The following is a 20,599-nucleotide window of genomic DNA, read 5'->3' as shown; positions in this document are numbered from 1 at the left end:
CACCTAATCTCGTTCTTGTTGAATGAGCGCATGCCCCGTGCACGTGACTGCGAGTTTAATAGGCAAAAAGGAGACATACTGCACTCGGGGACAGCCCTCTGTATGGATATATGAAGTAGAAGCTACGAGGGCGAGGCTTCCACGAATGCGCCCTTATCACGCGCTGGATAGGGAGACAGATAGGCGTTTACGGCGGCGACGTGCGCTCATAGTTTCCACTGCGTAGCCACAGAAAGCTCTCGCAGAGTATAGGCCACCGGTGACGTCCTTTGTATTGTTTTGACCCGGGGAGAACTCTTGCGTATCGATAGCACAAGGTAGCGCAAAAATGATAAAGAGCCCAGCAGAGTAACTGTAAGTTGCGATAAGAACGCGAGTGAAGACAACAGCGCTGGTTGATTCATTATCTGGAGGCAGAAAGTGAAAACACACGGGAGGGAAGACGAGATACATAGCACTTCGTGCGCGTGCCTTCTCTGTCTGCGCTGTCCGTCCGAACGTCGTGAAGAATGCAGTCGAAAGCACAGTACGGGCGGTGCCCGTTCGCGGTACAGCCAGTACATACAGACAGTAAATGAACTGAGCGACAAGATCAATGACTGCGCATGTCTCTGCTTTTCCCTCGTTTATTCAGACTTCCATTTCTTGGCAGCGAACAAAGTTTTTTTGTTTGTTTTTTTCTCATTCGCAGTTGGCGTCGTGTACAAGACGTCGCTCTCGTGAAACTGGCCTTAAACGTACAGACGAAAAAGGAAGACGCTTTAATCATAAAACCCGAGAACGTATGCGCTCGGCTACCCAGTCCGGTAAACCTCGCTGCCGATTGCAAAAACGTGCCCTGGCGAACCACTTTATGACAAGATCGTTATCTCGGCCCCCTCTCGCAATCGGAAAAGGCGGGAGATGATAGAAGCGCTCTCCGTATCTTCCGGGATACGTGACGCCTGCGTAAGCGCACGGTCTTTCCTCCTACTCTTGATTATTGATGAAGCTGATGGACGGGAACGTGCATTGAAAAGAAAAACTTCATGAGCAGTCAACATTACACTGAAGTGTGACCTTCAGGAAAACTACCTCAAGTAGTTAGTTTGAGTAGTAAAACCGCCTTAAGAGATACATTTAAGTCAGCACGCAAAGGAAAACGACGCCTGTATAATAACATTTTGCTTCTACAAGCGTACGCCTCTTCCCATCTGCTCTCCCGCCCCGAATGAAATTGCAAGAGCGCCAGAATTTCATAACAGATACCAAACTGGTCTTGAGGGAACAGTAAGGACAACTTAACTCGATCGTAGTTATCAGTAGAGACTCATTCTCTGGCTTTTTCTGTGCATTTTAACGTTTTTCGCCAGAAAAGGCACATTCATGGCCGAGAAAATAAGTTCGAAATGTTCCCGCCAGTCGATTCAAACTCATGACGTCTGCACCACCAACGGCTCCGCGGTTACCGTTTTCAAGTGAATGGCGGTGAAGCCTAGCCTCTGGGATCCGAGGCTCGTTTTCCTTGCGAAATCGGCTGGTGATGACGGCAGCTGTACTTCCTTTTCTTGGTCGTTTCTAGCTTATAATTAATCCGTTTACGGTGGCAGCGGTCTTCTGTGACCACAACACGGCACCATACCGATACAGGTCAAGTTCAATTTGTCCTCATTGCACCGCTTTCAGCCGCCTTCGTCACTCCTAATTTTTCGCGTCCTTTTTTCCATTCCATTCCGCACACCGCGAGGCAACCGGTTGCCCAGTGGCGACTGCAGGCGCCCAGAGTTTAGTTTGTTGTGGTTTGGTTTATTGGGGTTTAACGTTCCGTAGCAACTCAGGTTATGAGGGACGCCGTAGTGGAGGGTTCCGGAAATTTCAACCACCTGGGGTTCTTTAACGTGCACTAACATCGCACAGGACACGGGCCTCTAGAATTTCACCTCCAAAGAAATTCGACCGCCGCGGACGGGATCGAACCCGCGTCTTTCGGGACAGCAGCTGAGTGCCATAACCACTGAGCCACCGCGGCTGGGCGAGCGGGCGCCCAGAGTGAGTCCGCACCAACGTCCCTTGAAACGATTCGCACGACACACAGCCGAATATTGAGCAGCTCGCTTCCCAAGCTGGACGCATCGACGGGCACTTTCAATTTCGCCGAGGCAAAGCGAGGAGCGAATATTTAGATGCAGCAAAAGCTGGCTTTGAATTTGCTGGAAACAGTAAAAAAAAAAAGACGAAAGACGGCACAGCAGACGGTGCTGACTGGCGCTAGCCCCGTCTGTTGCGTCGTTTTTTTTTGCGCTATTTTTACAAGAATTCCTACCATTTGGTCTAACGTGTCCCTAACACGCATTCTTCAGCCGCACACGTGACGTAACGAATTATTGTACAGAGGCTGACCTCGACGGAGGATGTCAATCGTCTATTTTTTAATGAGTACCGATCAGCACAGCATGCCCTGCCACATGTGTTGGGGATGAAGGAAACCTCGAAAATGGACCGTGCGATTGAGGTCGGTTTCGCCCATGAGGTGTGGAGAGCGGGGCACGGTACTGATACAGCTGCCCTGCATTGAAGACAATGAGAGGGACAGGAGAGGGGATCATTTCAGCGATGCATCCCCGTGTAGCTGTCGCGGTGAGGAAAGATGTAAACTGGTTCTGAGGAATGGAAACGGAGCAATAAATTTCCTCACATATCTCGGCGGACACCTGAACCGCGCCCTAAGGGAAAGGAGGAAGGTAGGAGTGAAAGAAGAAAGTGAGCAAGAGGTGCCGTAGTGAAGGGCTCCGGAAATTTAGACCACCTGGGGATCTCTAACGTGCACTGACATCGCACAGCACACGGACGCAGTTTGAGTTTCGCCACCATTGCAACACGGCCGCCGCGGTCGGGTCGAACCCAGGTATACCGGCTCGGTAGCCGAGCACCCTAGCCACTGAGCCACCACGGAGGGTGCGGTGAGGACTCATTCGTCTTCCGAGAGACCATTCATAACTGCCAGGAATGCATAGCGGTGAGCGGCAGAACGCCTGCAATGCGCCTTTCCGCGTTCACCGTCCTTATCGGGACACTCTAGGCGCCACACTCGTTTCCCGACCACCCGATTTCACTAGTCGTTTCGGCAGACAAGTTTACACTGCCTGAAATCCGACAGAAGGGGCGAACGGCGGACTCGCCAGCCCAGCATGCATGTATGCACTACCTTTGAGCCGCGGCCAGGGGTCGCAGATTTCCTCGCAGATTCCGTCGTCACTGCTGTAGTAGTGAGGCCGGCGCTGACGACGATCTAGGGTGGCGCCGTAAACAGGGCAATTAGCAGCTTAGTTCCGTCGGGACGGTGGCTTCGAATGCAGTACGGCTTGTGCCGAAAGCGGCTGTGGTCGGTCGGAGCGTCGGGGCGAGAGTGATGGGCCGGGAGCCCCCACGGCAGCCTCGCACTTTGCGCCGACGGCGATAATCGAACCAGTCACTTATCGCTGGCAGAGCGCATCGCTCGTGTCGGAGCACTGACGGGGAAGGAAAGGAGGGAACGCAGCAGCACGTGCAAGGTCGGCCAGCCCAGTAGCATCCAGCTCGTCGACTGGTGTCCCCTGCAGCCGATTCGGCCGCGTTGTCCTGACGAGCGCCTATTCTACTCCGTTCGGCCGACGGAGACGCCTGCTGCGGAAAAGAGCAACGCCGTTGATTGACGCAGCTGGCGGAGGGGACCCGTCGGCGTGTCACGCAGCTCGGCTCCGAAACACGCTTTGTCAGCAGTTGAAAACGTACACACGCGCACACCTCTCGAGGGAGGGCGAAATATGATTTTAAGTCACCACGCTCGAAACGTAACAACCATAGTGACATTGTGTTCAGGGAAGTAAAAACAGCGCTAAATTCTACACAAGCCACACAGAAAGACGGACAGGACGGTCGCCCTGTCCGTCTTTGTGTGTGGTTTGTGTAGAATTTAGCGCTGTTTTTACTTCCCTGAACACAATGTCACACCAACTAGCCCCGCAAAAGGTACTGTTAAACCATAGTCACGTTCTTTTATTTTGTCGGATATGGCGGGAAAACGAATATGGACGAGTTTGTTTCAGTAGTAAGTCACATTGCCCATTTGTCCATTTGTCCAAAACGCATGGGCCTCTTTCACGTTAACAAGCATTCACAAATTAGAGCGAATACAGCGTAAAGTAGCTAGATTTGTTTTTAACTCATATGGCCGCGCATCTGTAAGTGAGCTCGTGAGGCGAAGTGGGTTACCCCCAGTCGTTGAGCGCAATCGTGTTTGTCGATTAAAGTTTTTCTTCCAACTTATAAAAGGTCATTATCAAGTTGATACTTCTAATTATTTTTCTTACTCCTCGGGTTATAACACGAGACAAAGTCATGCACTAACAATAACCCCTTTGAACGCGTCAAATAACTGCTTTAAATATTCTTTTTTTCCGAGGACAATTACTGATTGGAACAAACTTAATAGCGAGACTGTTAATCATAATTCTTTACTGCTGTTTGAAAAGTACCTGCAAATGTTATGAATTTGAGTGTGTTTATAGGCTTGTATTTTGTTTTGTCCCACCCTGCTATGATCTGTACAAGATTGCAGTATCTATAAATAAATAAAAGAAATTTTATGTACTATCGGGGACAAAAATGGTATAGACCAGATTTTTGAGCCTCTCCTGGGCGCGGCCATTTTGCACCGACTGGCGCGCCGCGGTGCGGGCGTTTCTTTGGGGACTGCGGGGCTGCGGCAGTTCCGCGGCCGCGCCTGCATATAGCCGCGCTTCGGGCGCTAAAAAAACATTGTCGAGCATACTTCCGCTGCATGGCTGTGTTGCAGGAAGTATTTACGTTATCAAAGCGATAACATTGACGCGTTTTAATGACATTTAGTTTGACATTCAGGTTAATTGTGCCGGCGCTTAGAGCGCGCGTGCTTATATCGAATTCCGTCTTGGTGCTCCACCGCAAAGAAACTTTTTATTCAATATCAAGAATTAGGTGTGCGGCTAGTATGCAGTTCCAATTCCCATGCACTCTTATTCCTTCCTGCCGGCCATAAAGCCCCCCCCCCACTTCCACAAACGGCTTTCTTGTCGCCGCGCCAGTTTATCAACAAATTACCGCTGTGAGCTCAACTGAGTCGCAGCGCCAACAGAAAACAAATTTTGTCATGGTTTATGCAACCTTGTGCATAAAAACGTACTTTCGCTTAATTTATAAAAGCTTGAATAGATATGAGCAGCTAATCCAGCTTTCACTAATTCTGAGGTCCGAAGTCGCGTTATGTTATTCAGGAGCTCTCGCCGCGTGTGAGAGCGTTGCGTAGGCGTTTGGCTAAGTGTGGAAAATGTAATGAAATCGCGCATATTTTCCTATGAATAATGTAGATACCGCACCGCTGCGGTGGCTCAGTGGTTACGGCTCTCTGCTCTGGCCCAAAAGACGCGGGTTCGATCCCGGCCGCGGCGGCCGAATTTCGAAGGAGGCGAAATTCTAGAGGCCCGTGTACTGTGCGATGTCAGTGCACGTTAAAGAACCCCAGGTGGTCGAAATTTCCGGAGCCCTTCACTACGGCGTCCCTCATAGCCTGAGTCGCTTTGGAACGTAAAACCTTAATAAACCAAACCAAGCTAAGGTAGATACCAACAGCAGAAAGATACTATAGATAAACCTTTACCCCCCAGATACCTCTGACATGTGTGCGGAAAAAGCAGCTGGATTCGGTAGCGGTCGTGCTTACAATCCTGTGCATGAAATGTGTTTAATGGGAACAAGAGCAAGCTCAGCGCAAGGATGCCGAACACGTACTAGTGATCGAAAACACGCGCTCCGTCGGGACAACCTTCAGTCTGCAGCTCGCCTATCCAGTTACTATTCCACTGAGTCAAATCAATAGATCTATATTCTGATGCATAAAATTATCATAGATGATATCGCACATAAAAGGCGACAACAAACGACACGACAGCGCAGAAATCTGCTTCGAAGTGCCGGTTTCCAGTCGGTACACTACCTGGTCGACTACCCTCGGATGTCACGTTAACGAGTAACTGCGCACAAGATAACCGCAGCGCTGTCTGGAAGAGGGCAAATGTGAGTAGTGACGCACAGCACACACCCTCATACGTTAGCTGATGGAGCACAAAACGGCAGAAGCGAACACGTAAACATGCGTTCTATGCGCGGCGCCGGAGCGACCCGCAGTCCCTCGGGCCGCGCGCGCCGACAGATGGCGACTGGCGTAGAGAGTAGGCGCGCGTCCGCAGCCTGCGTGCGAGGGTAAAAAAATCTGGTCTATACTCCACGCGGCGGGAGCCGGAGCAACGGAGGACTACGTTGCAGCGCCATCTACAGGCGGCATCTGGGATCGAGACAGCCAATGAGTGAGTTTTATTATCAGCAGGCATGTCGCTTGGCTCGTTTCAATGTTTCGTGCTTTAGTTCGCCAGAATGCCGCAGTTTTCCGTGGCTCCGGCTCCCGCCACGTGGAGTATTCAACTTTTGTCCCCGATAGTGCGTATGGTTCTTGAAGTAATTTGAGTGCCACGTACGATGGAAGCCCCCCGCACCCCTTGTTGGGACACCCTCAATAACCGAAGTTATATAAAGCAGCTGTTCTTACCACTGGTCGCGTTCCTCTATTGCAGGTCCTCGGCCACCTGTCTGCTATAACCTTCGCTTATGCGCTTATCATTCCTGCGAGCAAACTAAATGTGGCTGCGTAATAACGTGCGCCCCGTGACAGCTGTTTTTCACGAAGGAATGCAGTCAATTCTCAAGCGCACAGCATCGCAGATGGCGTATAAACGAGGGGAACAAAAATAACAGGCTCCTCTTTCTCGTCTATTTTTCGAACACCCCATAGCGAGCGTCATTCACCCGCGAACGACGTTGGCTGCGCTGCGCGATGCTGAACGTGATGGCCAGTCACTGTTGTTGTTGTTATTATTTTCTCCGATTGAAATAAATCTTGTAAGTTCACTTTTTCAGGTGTAAAAAAATTATTTCACAAGATATGCCACGTTCTTTTGCTCTAAAAACTCTAGTTTTTACGGTCCTTTCTTTCGATTGTCGCGTAATGTTCTCACAGATCGTTGTCAGCTGGCCTCCATTTCAAACATCCATAGGTCCCGTGTTCATCCCAAGCCTGATGTTCCACGAGATTCCATACTGTCTGTGCTGCTTCTTAATGAGTACGTAAAAGACACGTGTCGTGCGCAAGCCACTTGTAAACTACTTCAATATGCACACGTCGTTGCTCTTACAGTTACTGATATCCCTTCCTCGAAAACACTTGCAATGCTTCAAACAACGTCCTAAAGTTGACGGTCAGCAGAAGGGTTGAAATGCGGGCCAGTTAGTACATTGTAAAAAACGAGATTTCTTGCACAGACGACATTTCTTTTCTCTCGTCTCTTATGCTCAGTGATTTGTGATGATGCTCTTGCGCATGCCCTGCTGGCCTTGCTCGGGCTGTGTGTTTTCTCATAAACTTCAGTTGATAGTCCAGTCGTTGTGGCGTGTACACTCTTCTTGTCCCTCGTCTTGTGTAACTGTTTTTTTTTTTCATTTTGATGGTCAGGTTGGACGGGAATTTGATCGGCGCTACTTATTCTAGAACAGTGCTTACTTCTTTTAGTATCCCACTGAACAAGATCAAACTTTCCAACTAACTTTATCTGCACACTTCTCAGAATGCAAACTGTTCTTGCCCTCGTATTGACTTTTCAGATTCGGTAAAAAACTTATGCGTACGTATGGTGTGATCCCTGTCATCCTTGGTCCAGTCACTGAATGAACGCTTTTATTTCAAGCCGAGGCTTCACACGGGAGACAGACTTCTCTGGAGGGTGAGGGGATGTAGGTGGGTGAGGTTTCTGGAGGGTAGAAGTGGGGTGGAGGGGCAGGTCGAAGGTGGCGGCGGGTGAGTGATGCTATTGGTGGGCAGTTTTCTTTCCCATAGCGTCTTTGAACTCGATTTCGGTGGCGGTTTTATGCATTAGCATAAAACCGCATTATGCATTAGGGGGTTCTATGCATTAGCATTAGAACCCCCGTGTTAGAAAAATCTGTCCGTCTGTATAGTCAGCCGTATCAATCGCGCTGATCGTCTACTGTTTTTTCATCCCGCAGCTGCGTGGGGTTTTAGTGGGCGGAGGGTTGGCTGTTGTGGGGGCTGCCACTGCAGGGTTGCAGGGTGAAGGTGGGCGGGGTGGCGAGATGGCTGTGGGAGTGGTGCCTCCGGAGGGTTGTGGCTTCATCCTTGGTGACTACAGACAGACGCCACCATTCCAGCCGTGTGACACTAATACTGCTAACGCAGTAAAGGTGTTTATTTGTCAGAGTGAAAGTGAAATGACTGGTAGCATAAGAGCGGCGTGGAGTGCATCTGGCAGGTTATCTGAAATCACGAGTAGCAACTTACTATAGTCGGATACAACTAAAGAAGGCAGCGGCTTTTCCCTGTCAAAGGAACCCCTTCCAGCCAATGGCGTCAGCCGATTCCCATGGCCATGCTAGTGTCACAAAGCAGGGAGTGGTAGAGAAAAGATGGTAGTCCCCTCCCTCCATAGTCGCGGATAGACCTCTCTTTTCATTGTGGCACCGCTCCCTGCATTGTCACCCTACCAGGGTCATGAGAATTGGCCGACGCCATTGGATGGAAGCGGATCCTTTGACGGGGAAAAGCCGCTGCCTTCTTAAGTTGTATCCGACTGTAGTATCTCTTCAAGTAGAAAATAAAGAACAATTAAATCAGGCCAGCGCTCACCTATGGGGTGCAAACGTAGGGGCAAATGAAAATCCTTGAAAATAAGCAGGAGAGAATGCAACGAGATATGGAAAGGAAAATTATGGACGTAACGCTGAGACAGGAAGAGAGCATAGTGAGTCACGGAACAAACGCAGGGGACAACCGCTGTCCCGCTCGCCTTGGAGCAGTGAAGGGCCGAGGCGCGTAGAGCACAGCAGCGCGGGTGCGGGCAGGGATTGCCCCGTGGCACATCGCCACGGAGAGTCGCCATTTGATCGACGTCGCTTTGCGCTTCCCGCTGGCGCGCTGTTTTCGAACGGCCCGAAAAGTGGACCATTTCTGCTGAAGCGCAGTGGCAAGGGTAATCGCCTTTCCGAAATTCTAAATACTGGTAAGGCTATTACTAACGGCCGGCTACAAATCTACAATTGCAATAAGCCGCCTATCTGTAATAGTTAAAAAGTTAACTATATTATAATTTAGTCAATCACTTTACTAGTTACCATGATTCGTCTGTTTGTTTGTTTGTTTGTTTGTTTGTTTGTTTGTTTGTTTGTTTGTTTGTTTTTTTACGTCCGCCAACACCGGTATTACTACTCCGCAAAAAGCTTCTCTTCAAATCAAAAGCCCTGTTTTTAAAAATTGGCGACGGGGTTCCCTGAAACATCTGGTATATCTGAGGTGGGTTCCAGATGGGACTGACGTGCTGAAGTTTGGGTCTGAGGAGTGTTTTACGCGCCAGATGTCTCGCGTGTTGGGTTGCGTGGCGAAGATGACGTTTCATGAATCATAGAGACCTGTTGATGATTGATAAGATGTAGGGGCGTAGCACCCCCCGAAATTTTTCGAACTGTCACGCACCGCTGACCAAAACAACCACCGCAGCCGGAAGTCATTCTGGATTTTGTCTCCTACCATGTCTTTTTCAGACTAGGAAAGCCATTTTGGCGCAAACATTGCTATCTCAGGTTGGATTTCGTGGCAACGCCCTTGCACCTGGAGTCACATAACGCGAAGACACCCAACCTAGCACTAACTCTCAAGGTCCTATCGATGGCAGGCGGGCTCGCCGCGGCATCTCGCGGCGGCCGCGGAGTCTACGGAGCCACGCAGTTCAATTCCGAAACTTAATGGGTGTAAAGTTCCCGTAAACTTTTGACGCGAAAGCTACTCTGAGATTTCAAAAGTCGTGGTTTAGATTTTCAAATTAGGAACTTCAATTTATTTATTATTCTTGTAATTTGCATATTTTTGCATATTTTGCGGAACTCGCTCATACACGTGCTCGCTGTTGCGACCACAATTTCGTGCAATTACTCACAATACATGACCAGTGACAGCTGCTGCTGCCCAGTACACTGGAACGAAGGACAGCGTCATTGAGATTTTTCCCTGGCCGTTGCATATGTACAAAAATGTAAATACTCTTGAACAACAAAGATTCATTGAGATATTTGTCCTCTACTTGCTCATTTCATGGCCTTTACGTTTTTCATATCAGCAGCATGCACTGCTTTGCTGGTTTCGGAATGATATAGTTCTTGACTTCGTGTGATATTTTCTTTAATTATTAAATACTCCAAAACATGGAAGTATTGGTAACAGTTATGTCTGCCACGATTTTTAAGACATCCAAGTGCATTCTTTTATTTTTAGAAATACATATTTCCTTTGTCTAGACAGTGCGTAGAGTTATCTAATAGAGAATGGCATTCTCAATGGCAGAGCAGTTATTATTCTTGCGTTTGAACCCTCCACAAATTCTATGAGGAGACCGCGCTGCAACATGAGCCCCCCCCCCCCGGACAAAATTTCTTTCTACGCCACTGATAAGATGTTAGTGATGTGAACGCACCAAGAAAGACTGCTTGTGCATTGTAAGCATTCGAGTCTCCCACTATCTCCGGACGCCTAGCGCCAGCTAGGCGATATCACGAGAGCTCTATAGAAGGTGAGAACCACGGCCACCTGGATCGGCGCGCGCGCGTGACCTGAGCGGCCGGGTGAAAACGGAGACGGGACTGGAGAGAGGGCGGCGGAGAAAGAGGGGAGCAGGAGGAGAGCGACTCCGACCGTCATGTGATTGAGATCATGTATCCGAGAAATGCCTTCAATAAACGTGTTCAGTTGGAACGGGCGTGATCGATCAAGGCGACCAGCGACTGACAGCATACATCGTTTAATAAAAGTGCAGTGTTTAAGTAGTGGCAGCCTAGTGTGGGAGATAAAGCTAGTTTGATCGCAGTTGAATGAACGTTTTTAGAGAAGGGCAGTTGTAAAACTGGTCCTTGAGCGTAACGGAGTGGATTCCAAGAGAATGCAAGCGTAGCAGGGGTAGGCAGAAAGTTAGGTGGGCGGAAGAGATTAAGACGTTTGCGGGGATACGGTGCCCGCAACTGTGCACAGGACAGGGTTAATTATTTGGAGAGACATGGGGGAGGCCTTTGCCCTGTAGTGGGCGTAGTAAGGCTGATGATGATGATGATGAGTGCGGCCCAGTGCGGCCCAGTTCCGTCGCCGCCCTAACCTCAAAGAGACGTGAGCGCCATCTCTAGGGTTCTGTCAGTACCACTTTCATTGTATAACGTCCATTGGCTGCGCTTGTTCACATGGTCAGTTTGCTGCATAACTGCTCTACGCTGGCCATAGAATTGTTTCCTATTACCTAGAGGGAAAGCTGGCGACGCTGCACTTCAGCCACCATGGACGCTCAAAGCATCATGGGCCGGTGAGCTACTTGGTGCGGGACAGTCGTAAGTTTTCGAGGACACGGAGTGTCACTACTAGGATGTTTCATTCCGAAAACGCTGTTCGTGTTTGCGCAGACGACTTTGGCGCGAACGCGATGTGCAAAAGCCATAGTAACGAAGCCGCAACAACACAGGACGCCTATAAAAGGTTTCTTTTTTTCGAAATGCCATTAAAAAGCCTGTTAAAGTGTTTAAGCAACAAATTTTTTTTCAAGACCTATTTCCTTTTAAAAAGTGCACCTGTTAAGCAGGAAATATTAGTTTTTGTAGTGTTCAATACTTGGACTGTAGGATAACGAGACATCTCTTATTTTGGGCAATCTTTGCATTTACATGCTTTTCTGCTCGTTTGTTGCAATCATTAAACAGGATATTGAATGTTAGGACATACTTGATTATCGAACAGCGTTTATTTTTGCATTATTTTTTGGCCAAAAGTTGAAGTTCTGCAGTCGGTAGCTCACCGGCCCATGATGCTTTGAGCGCCCATGGTGGCTGAAGTGGTCCCGAGGGGGCTCCATGCAAACTCCCACAGACGGGGCGCCACCCTTCTAGGTAATAGTAAGAAACTCTATGACTCTCGCTCGCGCCTTGCATCGTCTGCGCCGGGTGCGGCAGCCATAAGTCCATAACTGGTCAACTATCGCTGATACACCGAGGGGGAAGGATGCTCGCAGTTGAGCTTTTGGGTGTATATCTCGGCCGAAACTGAAAGCTCTCCTTTCCGTGGTTCCACGTGCTGAAATCGAAGAAACACAACGTGCAGCTTGCGCACTCGTAGTTTGACAAAATTCTTCACTTGGGTAATATGCGGCTGTGCAAAGTAGTTTGCAGGTCCACTTCGTCATGGCTGAAGACGCAGCGAAATCACTAAATTTCGCGAAGTGCGGGCCCCATAATGCCCACATTGCTGCACCAACTGCAGAAAAACAAAGCACCTTATTAATAGATTGCGTGATTGAGTGATCAAAGATTGAGCAATTAATATTCTCAAAAGTAATTGAAGCACCTATTCATTGTCGCAGCCTCGGCGCCTGGGTGCAAACTACCATTTACTTCATAAGATCACCTTGTCAGATACGAAATCTGACGCTTAGAAGACTCCAAAACCGGCTTCTAGGAGGCTAACGAAACCAGCTTGCCCCGGCATGCATGCAGATACAATTAAAGAAGCCCGAACAACGAGCTTTTAAGTTTCCATGACGGAGCACAGCATTCCCTCACTATATCGGCTCCCTGAAATATTGCACAGCTAGGAAGTCACACATACGATTTCAGCAGCGCGAACACGGTTAGGAAAAGACAGAAGGCGGACCTTCCAACCGTGTTCGCGCTGCTGAAATCGTATGGATTCCCACCAACTAGCCCGCCAGATTGTGTTAGGAAGTCACAACGAGACAAGAAGCCGATTGCCGACGCGTCTTTAACGTGCCCGGCTAATTTATGATTATAAATGCTACTAAACCGTATTGTTTCATTAATACAAAAGAGACCAAGGCGAAAACTACGTCTGTATTCCTTAAATACGTTTTTGTACGCACGCGAGCCGCCGTCTGCTGCGCTCCTCCGAGTAGCAGACGATGCGTCCATCCTAAATAAAGCCCTAATCCTAAAGTGATCGCAGCGCCACCGCCTAGGATGCGATCGCGTTGGTACGCGCCGCTCCCTGGCCCGCCGCGGCTGTTTTCCAACTGCCCTTATCTAAAAACGTTGAGTTGAATTCCACAGTATTGTCTTGCGATAGGATGATTGTAGGACAGTTGAGGAATTTTCAGCTTCTAGTCCAGCAAAGTACAAACTGAGGACATATCCTCGTGAGGATATTTAGCCATTGATGCACTCAAAAGGTTCTCGAACTTCCTGTTCGGAATGAGGACGTTCTGACCATTTGAGGATGTCCTCAGGACGTTGGGTGTTGTCTGGGTTACGTCATTTTTCTCACCTTTTCAATTTGATTTTAGGAAAATTTGTTCATGTGAAACACTATACGGGCATTCGCAAATGATATCCATTATTAATTTGACAGTGGGTTCCAAATTTATGGCACATATTTAGATTTTGTTCGTGCTTTCGATGAAGTGTCTCAAATGCTCCTTTCGCAGACAACAGAAAGGCTTCCTGAACATGACCTCAGAATGTCCGGGCAGGTAGTCTCTAACTGGTCCTCAAGCAGTCCAACAGGGATTTATTCGTCCATCCGTTGCTTATACTCAGGATGTCTTGAGGATCGTGTTTGGGGACGTCTTCAGTACTACTGCACGATCAAGACCTTTTTTTCGTGGGAGTGCCGTATCCAAAGCAAATGTAAGCGAAGGTAACCAGAATAAGCAAAAAGAACGGGTTTACCAAGGGCCGCAGACAGTAGTTATCTGGAGTTGAATTTTGTTGCCTGAATGGAAAAGGTGAGTGGCCCAAAAATCTAAACAGTCCAACCCCATAAGAAGCATGCGATGCATAAGAACGCATGTAAAAGCAAAAGCACCTTGAGATATCTCCTCAAGGCATATAATTTTTGATGTCACAACTGTTTCCTTCATCAGGTCACTATTGTACACACATATCGTTTAATAAACCTGCAGTTTTTAATTAATCAGAACAGAGTACGAGAGATGAATCTGGCTGTATCTCAGTTCGGTTCCACAGTACTATCTTGCGACAGGACAGGACGACTGTAGGGCATCTAAGGAATTTTCACCCTCCAGCCGTCCGGCCAAGTACAAAATGGGGACATCCTCCAGTGAGGACAATTAGCCATCTATGCATTCAAAAGGTGCTCAGAATGTCCTGTTCGGGTTACAGAACTTCTGATCATATGAGGACGTCCTCAGGACGTTTGGAGTTGTCTGGGTCTTTAAAAGCCGAGTAAGCTAAGTGTACTAAAATGAACTGAATGCTGTAATGGACCCATCAGTTGATGCAACTTCAGATGTCCCTACAGAACACGTTGTTGGTACGAATTGCGCACAAAAGCCACACACAGGAAAAACACGAGGGAGACTGAAAGAGCTCAAACTATCAACTGGTGTTTATTCGATTCAGTGCCGCTTTATAGGCAGTGCGCGCACGTGCCTACGACAGTACCTACAGCAGCATGCACCAACTCGCCCAACAAGAAGTTCTTCTTAACTACAGAACACGTGCTTGGTCCTTTTTTATTTCCCATCTACTTCAATATTTGCGTAACCTGAAATTATCATCGAACTTTTTGCAGATGATTGTGTCATATACCGGTCAGCAAAATTTACTAACTATCTAACTATGCTTCTAGCTGCCCTTCATGGTGTTTTCCATTGTTGCTTTGCATGGAATATCACACTCAACATATGACTAAATGTAGAGGTATGCGCCTTTCGCACCGGGGAATTTCGACCTATTCCAGACACACGTAATAAAGCCTGTTAACATCAGTAAATTCGCATAAGTACCTTGATGTTACTGTCGCCTCAAAACCAATTTGGAATAGGCATTTTATTTTCGTTATCGCAAACGAACCACATGCCAAATCAAACCTAATGTATTTCTATGGCGTCGTAATCTGTGAAAATATTTTTTTATCTATCACTCGTCCGCTCTAAACCGAGATATGTCGCGTTAGTACTGGACCCTCACACAGATTTATTAATTAATACTCTAGAGTCAGTTTAAAATCGAGCCGCACGTATCGTTCTCGGTGACTATGGTCGTTTATCGAGCGTAACAATCATAAAAAGTCACATTATATCACTACCACCTTTGTAGCTACGCATAAATATATCCTGGTCATTTCTTTTCCAAAATCCAGGCCTGGGTTGTGGCATTTGTAAAAAGAGATAAAAATCTTAAAGGTGCGTCAGGTCATTGTGGCTGTTGTCGCTCCTGCACCATTTTGCTAACCTTTCCATCTTCATCAAGCACGTATGGATCAAGGCACGCGAGAAGAAGCAGAAGATTCACATATAATAATAAAGAAATCTGATCTCTCTGGTAGGTATTTTCTAATGAGTTTTAGGAGGAGGAGGAAAAACATTATTGCCGTAGATTCTAACAAATGCCCTCTAACCAAAGACGAGCTACTTATATATCCAGATGCCAGCGCGCACGTTGCCCGCACCGATGGTCGTCGTTTCTTATTTATGATTTATGGCAGTTTGCGTGTTTCGGTCTCTTTGTATATATTTCATTGTTCAGTAAATCCTTAGTTCTGGCCGCGCTTTTGTCTGTCGCTGTCTTCCTCTTCCTTTCGCGCTGTTCAAACGGTTCAAACTGTCTCCACCTCGCCCAGCTCGCGACTTTTCTGCCATCTGTTGTTCGATCGTCACACCATAAATCAGAGCAATGCGTTTGAACCAAATCTTGGAGGCCATGCTTTGTTATGGAGTAGTTGAAACAGAGTCTAATAGATGGCGCCAAGCACACTAATGAATTCGTTTTCCACGATCGAGTATTACATCATTTAAGTTCACTTTCTCTTTCTTTGTCCAAGATATTATAAAGCTTCCCGGCTCGTAATATGATCACCATTGTCAATTACTTCTGTTTCGAACTGGCATTTTCTGTGCTTCAAGCAATCAGCTGCTGTGCGCCTGTGGTTTCACAACTAGGCTCGTTCGAAAGCCACAGCCGAATCGCGCAGATCTCGTGCTCACCGGCCACGGAGACGAACAGTATCACCGCTTGCGCCACGGTGCACGTCAGCCTGTATCTGCGGGCACTGCGGCGCTGCGAACACGTCAAATAATCCTTGGGGGCTAAATAGGCGGCCGCCGGCGCGGCGCACCCGAGTTCCCTGAGCGCGCGCTTCGCAAGGATGGACAGTTGCGCCGAGAAGCACCCGCTCGACCTCAGCATCGTGCAGGACCTCAACCTCAACCAGAACGGCTTCGAGGCGTGCACCTTGGCCGAGGCCCTAGCCACGGGCTACCGGAACGCGGCACATGCCATGCTGTGGGCCCCCGCTGACACCCTCGTTATGCGGCGCTACCCGCAGAAAGCGACCATCCTGGTGAGCTCGATTCTGGTTTCGGTTTTCGTGGTTCTTGTGCTGCTTCTCGCCGAGTGCACCGGGTCACTCTTCCCGGTGAAATCCTTTGAATCTTGTGCCCAAATGTCGCGTTTTGTTTCTTTTTATGCGTAAAGATAACGACCCATCCTGGGTAAGCTGTACAGTTAATATCTAAACTTGTGTACGATGAGTCGCCTTGAGTAAGTAATTTAAACTGCGTGGCCGTGGCCATGCTATTTGCACCGACAGAGGAAGTAATCAGGCCCAGAAAATCCCCTTTCGATATATTTTTTCAGCGCTTTGTTCAGGTCGAGCGCTTCGTGTGAAAGCAGTAGTAATGGCCCGCTGCTGATGCTATTTTAATGCAGTTTCGCACAGGCACCGTGTTGAATAAAGTTGTATGATGCAATAACCTCATAGAGACTTCATCATAGAAATATCATACAATTTGTAGGATATTCTATGACATCTCTATGATGACAGCATGACTTTGCAGAAATGTAGACATTTGTATGACAATTTTGTACGATTTGTCTGAAAATTGCTTGATATTTGTAGAGAAACTGTATGAGTTTATTGCATCATACGACTTTTTTCAGCTGGGCAGACAGCGATATACTAGCTCCTTTCAGTATTACGAGTTCGGTCGTCGTGGTCCTCGGTAAAATCTTACTTCAGGCCAACTAACGGTGCGACCCATGGAGGGTGCGACAGGTCGCGCGAGCTATGTATGTGCGAGCTGTTCGATAACCACGCGAAACGGCTGCAATCGCTTGAAAACGAAACTAGCCAAGAATCGTGGAAATCTGATTGACGTCGCTGTATGACGTAGTCGAGCAGGTTCGCTGAGTGGTGCGCTTATCGCGCTCAGCTTGCAGTTGCGGGCGCGTGTCACAAACGTTGCTACGTTCACAATGCTCTTAGCGAAAATTTCCGCAGAAAAACCCAGTGGAAGTCCAATTGGTTTTGCCCAGTGGTGATATGAAACGATAGGCCAATACGCCGATAGTCTTTGCTGCTCTGCGTTGTTTGCAGCGATGTTCTGTCGCGCAGTGAACGCCAATCGTTCCCACAGTACCCAAAGAGAATGTAAAGCATTGAACTCTGCGGCATACGGTGAACTTAAAATGCCATAAAAAACGCATGCATTTCATAAAAAATTAAAATCTGTCCTGCTCATATCCTGCGGGAAACATTTTACTGCCGCGTTCGCTCGATAATCATACCGCTAATACTCTCTCCAACACAGGTGGAGCGTGCATGTCCCCTCATGATTTCAGACATGGCTAACCACACACACACACACACACACACACACACACACACACACACACACACACAAACACACACACACACACACACACACACACACATTGTTACGTGGCCCGAAGTCTATGTCGGCACAAGGACGACCGGAGCACAGGGTACAGATCACAGCTAGCCCAGAGCGGCAAGCGCGCACACACCGAGCACTTCCTCTACATCGTCTTCACGGAGATTATCCGTTGCATGGCCCCCCGGTCGAAAGGCACCGTCTCGGTGTTCATCAAGGTAGTGAGGGGGACTGCAAGACGTAGGGTTTGAGGCGAGAAACGTGCACAACATCGGTCTGATGCTGAGAGGACGTGCCACCGGGGAAGGCCGGAGCGATCTCGTAGGTGACTGCGGTGACTTGGCGCAGGACACGGTACGGGCCGATGTAGCGGGACAGAAGTTTTTCAGAGAGCCCCACGCGGCGAGATGGCGACCAAAGCAAGACGAGGGAGCCAGGGGAGAAGGAGACAATACGGTGACGGCGGTTGTAGAATTCCTGCTGAGAGGTCTGGGAAGCGAGGAGCCGGGAGCGTGCGAGTTGGCGAGCGTGGTCAGCGCGAGTAATGGCGTCGTGGGCGTATGCAGACGGTGGAGCAGTAGAAGTGGGAAGCAACGTGTCCAGAGGCAGCAGGGGCTCGCGGCCGTACAAAAGATAAAAAAGGGGAGCAACCGGCAGTGTCATGGCGGGAGGAGTTGTAGGCGAAGGTCACATAGGGGAGAGCGGTATCCCAGTCGCGATGGTCCGGAGAAACGTACATTACATAGCCAGCATATCGGTGAGAGTGCGGTTGAAGCGTTCTGTGAGGCCGTTCGTCTGCGGGTGGTAGGCGGTGGCGAGCTTATGTTTCGTAGAGCACGACTGAAGAATGTCAGCGACAACTCTGGACAGAAAGCATCGGCCTCGGTCGGTAAGAAGTTGACGGGGAGCTCCATGATGTAGGATGAGGTCGGTCAAAAGAAAGTCGGCAACATCAGTAGCCGTACTGGTGGGCAGTGCCCGTGTGATCGCGTAACGGGTAGCGTACTCTGTGGCAACAGCTATCCATTTGTTGCCCGAGGCGGATTCCGGAAATGGTCCCAAAAGGTATAAGCCGACGCGATGGAAAGGTTCGGGTGGGACGTCAATGGGCTGAAGCAGGCCGGCTGACAGAGTGGTGGAGTGTTTCCGGCGCTGGCACTCGTCGCAGGCAGCAACATAGCGGCGTACACAGCGGTAGAGGCACGGGGAGGTGCGAAAGGTACGGGGTTCGATACCCCGCACCTCCACCAAAGATGTTACGGTGCCCGAAGTCTATGCCGGCACAAGGACAACCGGAGCACAGGGTACAGATCACAGCTAACCCCGAGCGGCAAGCGCGCACACACCGAGCACTTCCTCTACATCGTCTTCACGGATATTATCCGTTGCAATATATATATATATATATATAGAGAGAGAGAGAGAGAGAGAGAGAGAGGTTGGCCTGTTTTGATAGACCATAGCATCGATCCTAACGTGATAAAAGACATTTGTCATCGATAACGGAGTTTTATAAGGTAAAAAAGACCGAAATAAAGCTGATGTCCCCAAATTGCGTGCGTCGTCACCGCATTTTCTTCGCGTATCCCATAGGTTAGGCTACACTTCCACTAATCCCTTCGAAACGGTGGCAACCAGTCGTCCTCGGTCCGGCAAACATCACAGATTTGAATCAAGTGACGGAATTTTTTTTTCCATTCAATTTCCTCAATCATAGATGGGTTTCCTGCTGCCAGACAAAGGAAACATATCGAGAAGGAGCCAAAGAATACATTTTTGCTGAGACCAACAATTGCAGGCAGTTGTTCTCAGCGGCCTTTTAATGCCGAAACGAGCATGTCGTAGGGAAACTGTAGTTTCTTATCACCGTTTGAGATCTAATAAATGGCTTTATCGATCAACGCGCCACGGTGATGAGGCAAGCCCTAGCGGAGGACTCCCAACTAAACTCGAGTTCATGGCGTTATTTGAAGTGGTCCTAAATCTTACTTCATGAATGATTTTGTAGATTGCCTTAGTCGAAATTCGGCGACCGCGGCCAGGACTCAAACCCTCGAGCTTGTGCTCAGTAGTATATGCCACTGAACCACCGCGGCGTCGGTTCATCGAAGATAATTTCGCCTCACTCACATTCCCATGCATGAGGAGTGAGTGAGTGAGTGAGTGAGTGAGTGAGTGAGTGAGTGAGTGAGTGAGTGAGTGAGTGAGTGAGTGAGTGAGTGAGTGAGTGAGTGAGTGAGTGAGTGAGTGAGTGAGTGAGTGAGTGAGTGAGTGAGTGAGTGAGTGAGTGAGTGAGTGAGTGAGTGAGTGAGTGAGTGAGTGAGTGAGTGAGTGAGTGAGTGAGTGAGTGAGTGAGTGAGTGAGTGAGTGAGTGAGTGAGTGAGTGAGTGAGTGAGTGAGTGAGTGAGTGAGTGAGTGAGTGAGTGAGTGAGTGAGTGAGTGAGTGAGTGAGTGAGTGAGTGAGTGAGTGAGTGAGTGAGTGAGTGAGTGAGTGCGACAGCGATGTTTGCCGCCTGTGTTTCGCGACGGTGATATCAGTTTCGTTGTTGTTGACAGCATGACGAGAGAAAATATTCAATGCCGAAGGCGCTCGAGGTTGAAGCAGCATATGCCGGCGTCTTTGAACGATTTAAGAAGGTAGCACTGGCGCGAAGACGGTATGGTTTTGTTCCCGTTCCCCTTGCTAGTTCGACGTTGGCATGGGCGCAGGCTCTTCGCCGGTGCAATGTGGCGCTACGAGTTCCGCCAGGCCCTTCGACTGAATTTTCAGTGCCTCCGATAAAAGAATGGGTGTCTCTTGCCGTGCA

General features: G+C 48.8%; 2 protein-coding genes across 4 annotated transcripts in view; one reads left to right on the top strand and one right to left on the bottom strand.

Annotated features, from left to right (window-relative positions):
* The window catches only part of LOC149325230 (solute carrier family 41 member 1-like), a 147,376-nt gene that overhangs the window by 100,973 nt on the left and 25,804 nt on the right, over positions 1-20,599 (bottom strand). Inside the window, exon 1 of one of the 2 annotated variants that reach the window (XM_089562844.1) lies at positions 3,185-3,649. The exons of the other annotated variant lie outside the window; for it this stretch is intronic. The gene's annotated coding sequence lies outside the window, so the exon portion shown is untranslated. Of the gene's footprint in view, positions 1-3,184; positions 3,650-20,599 lie in introns of those variants that run through there. 2 annotated transcript variants of the gene reach the window in all.
* The window catches only part of LOC149325231 (U8 snoRNA-decapping enzyme-like), a 71,111-nt gene that overhangs the window by 45,052 nt on the left and 5,460 nt on the right, over positions 1-20,599 (top strand). The window contains exon 2 of one of the 2 annotated variants that reach the window (XM_089562853.1): positions 16,313-16,459. In XM_089562853.1, coding sequence (XP_089418979.1) covers positions 16,397-16,459 — 63 coding nt within the window. In that variant the 5' untranslated portion in view covers positions 16,313-16,396. Of the gene's footprint in view, positions 1-15,186; positions 16,460-20,599 lie in introns of those variants that run through there. The other variant, XM_089562852.1, reaches the window with a different exon arrangement.

The sequence above is a fragment of the Amblyomma mixtum genome, chromosome 10 (genome assembly GCF_055824585.1).
Source record: "Amblyomma mixtum isolate Tamu chromosome 10, ASM5582458v1, whole genome shotgun sequence".
Classification (NCBI taxonomy): Eukaryota; Metazoa; Arthropoda; class Arachnida; order Ixodida; family Ixodidae; genus Amblyomma; species Amblyomma mixtum.
Note: the sequence above shows the minus strand (reverse complement) of the source record. Positions and strands in the feature narration are given on the sequence as shown.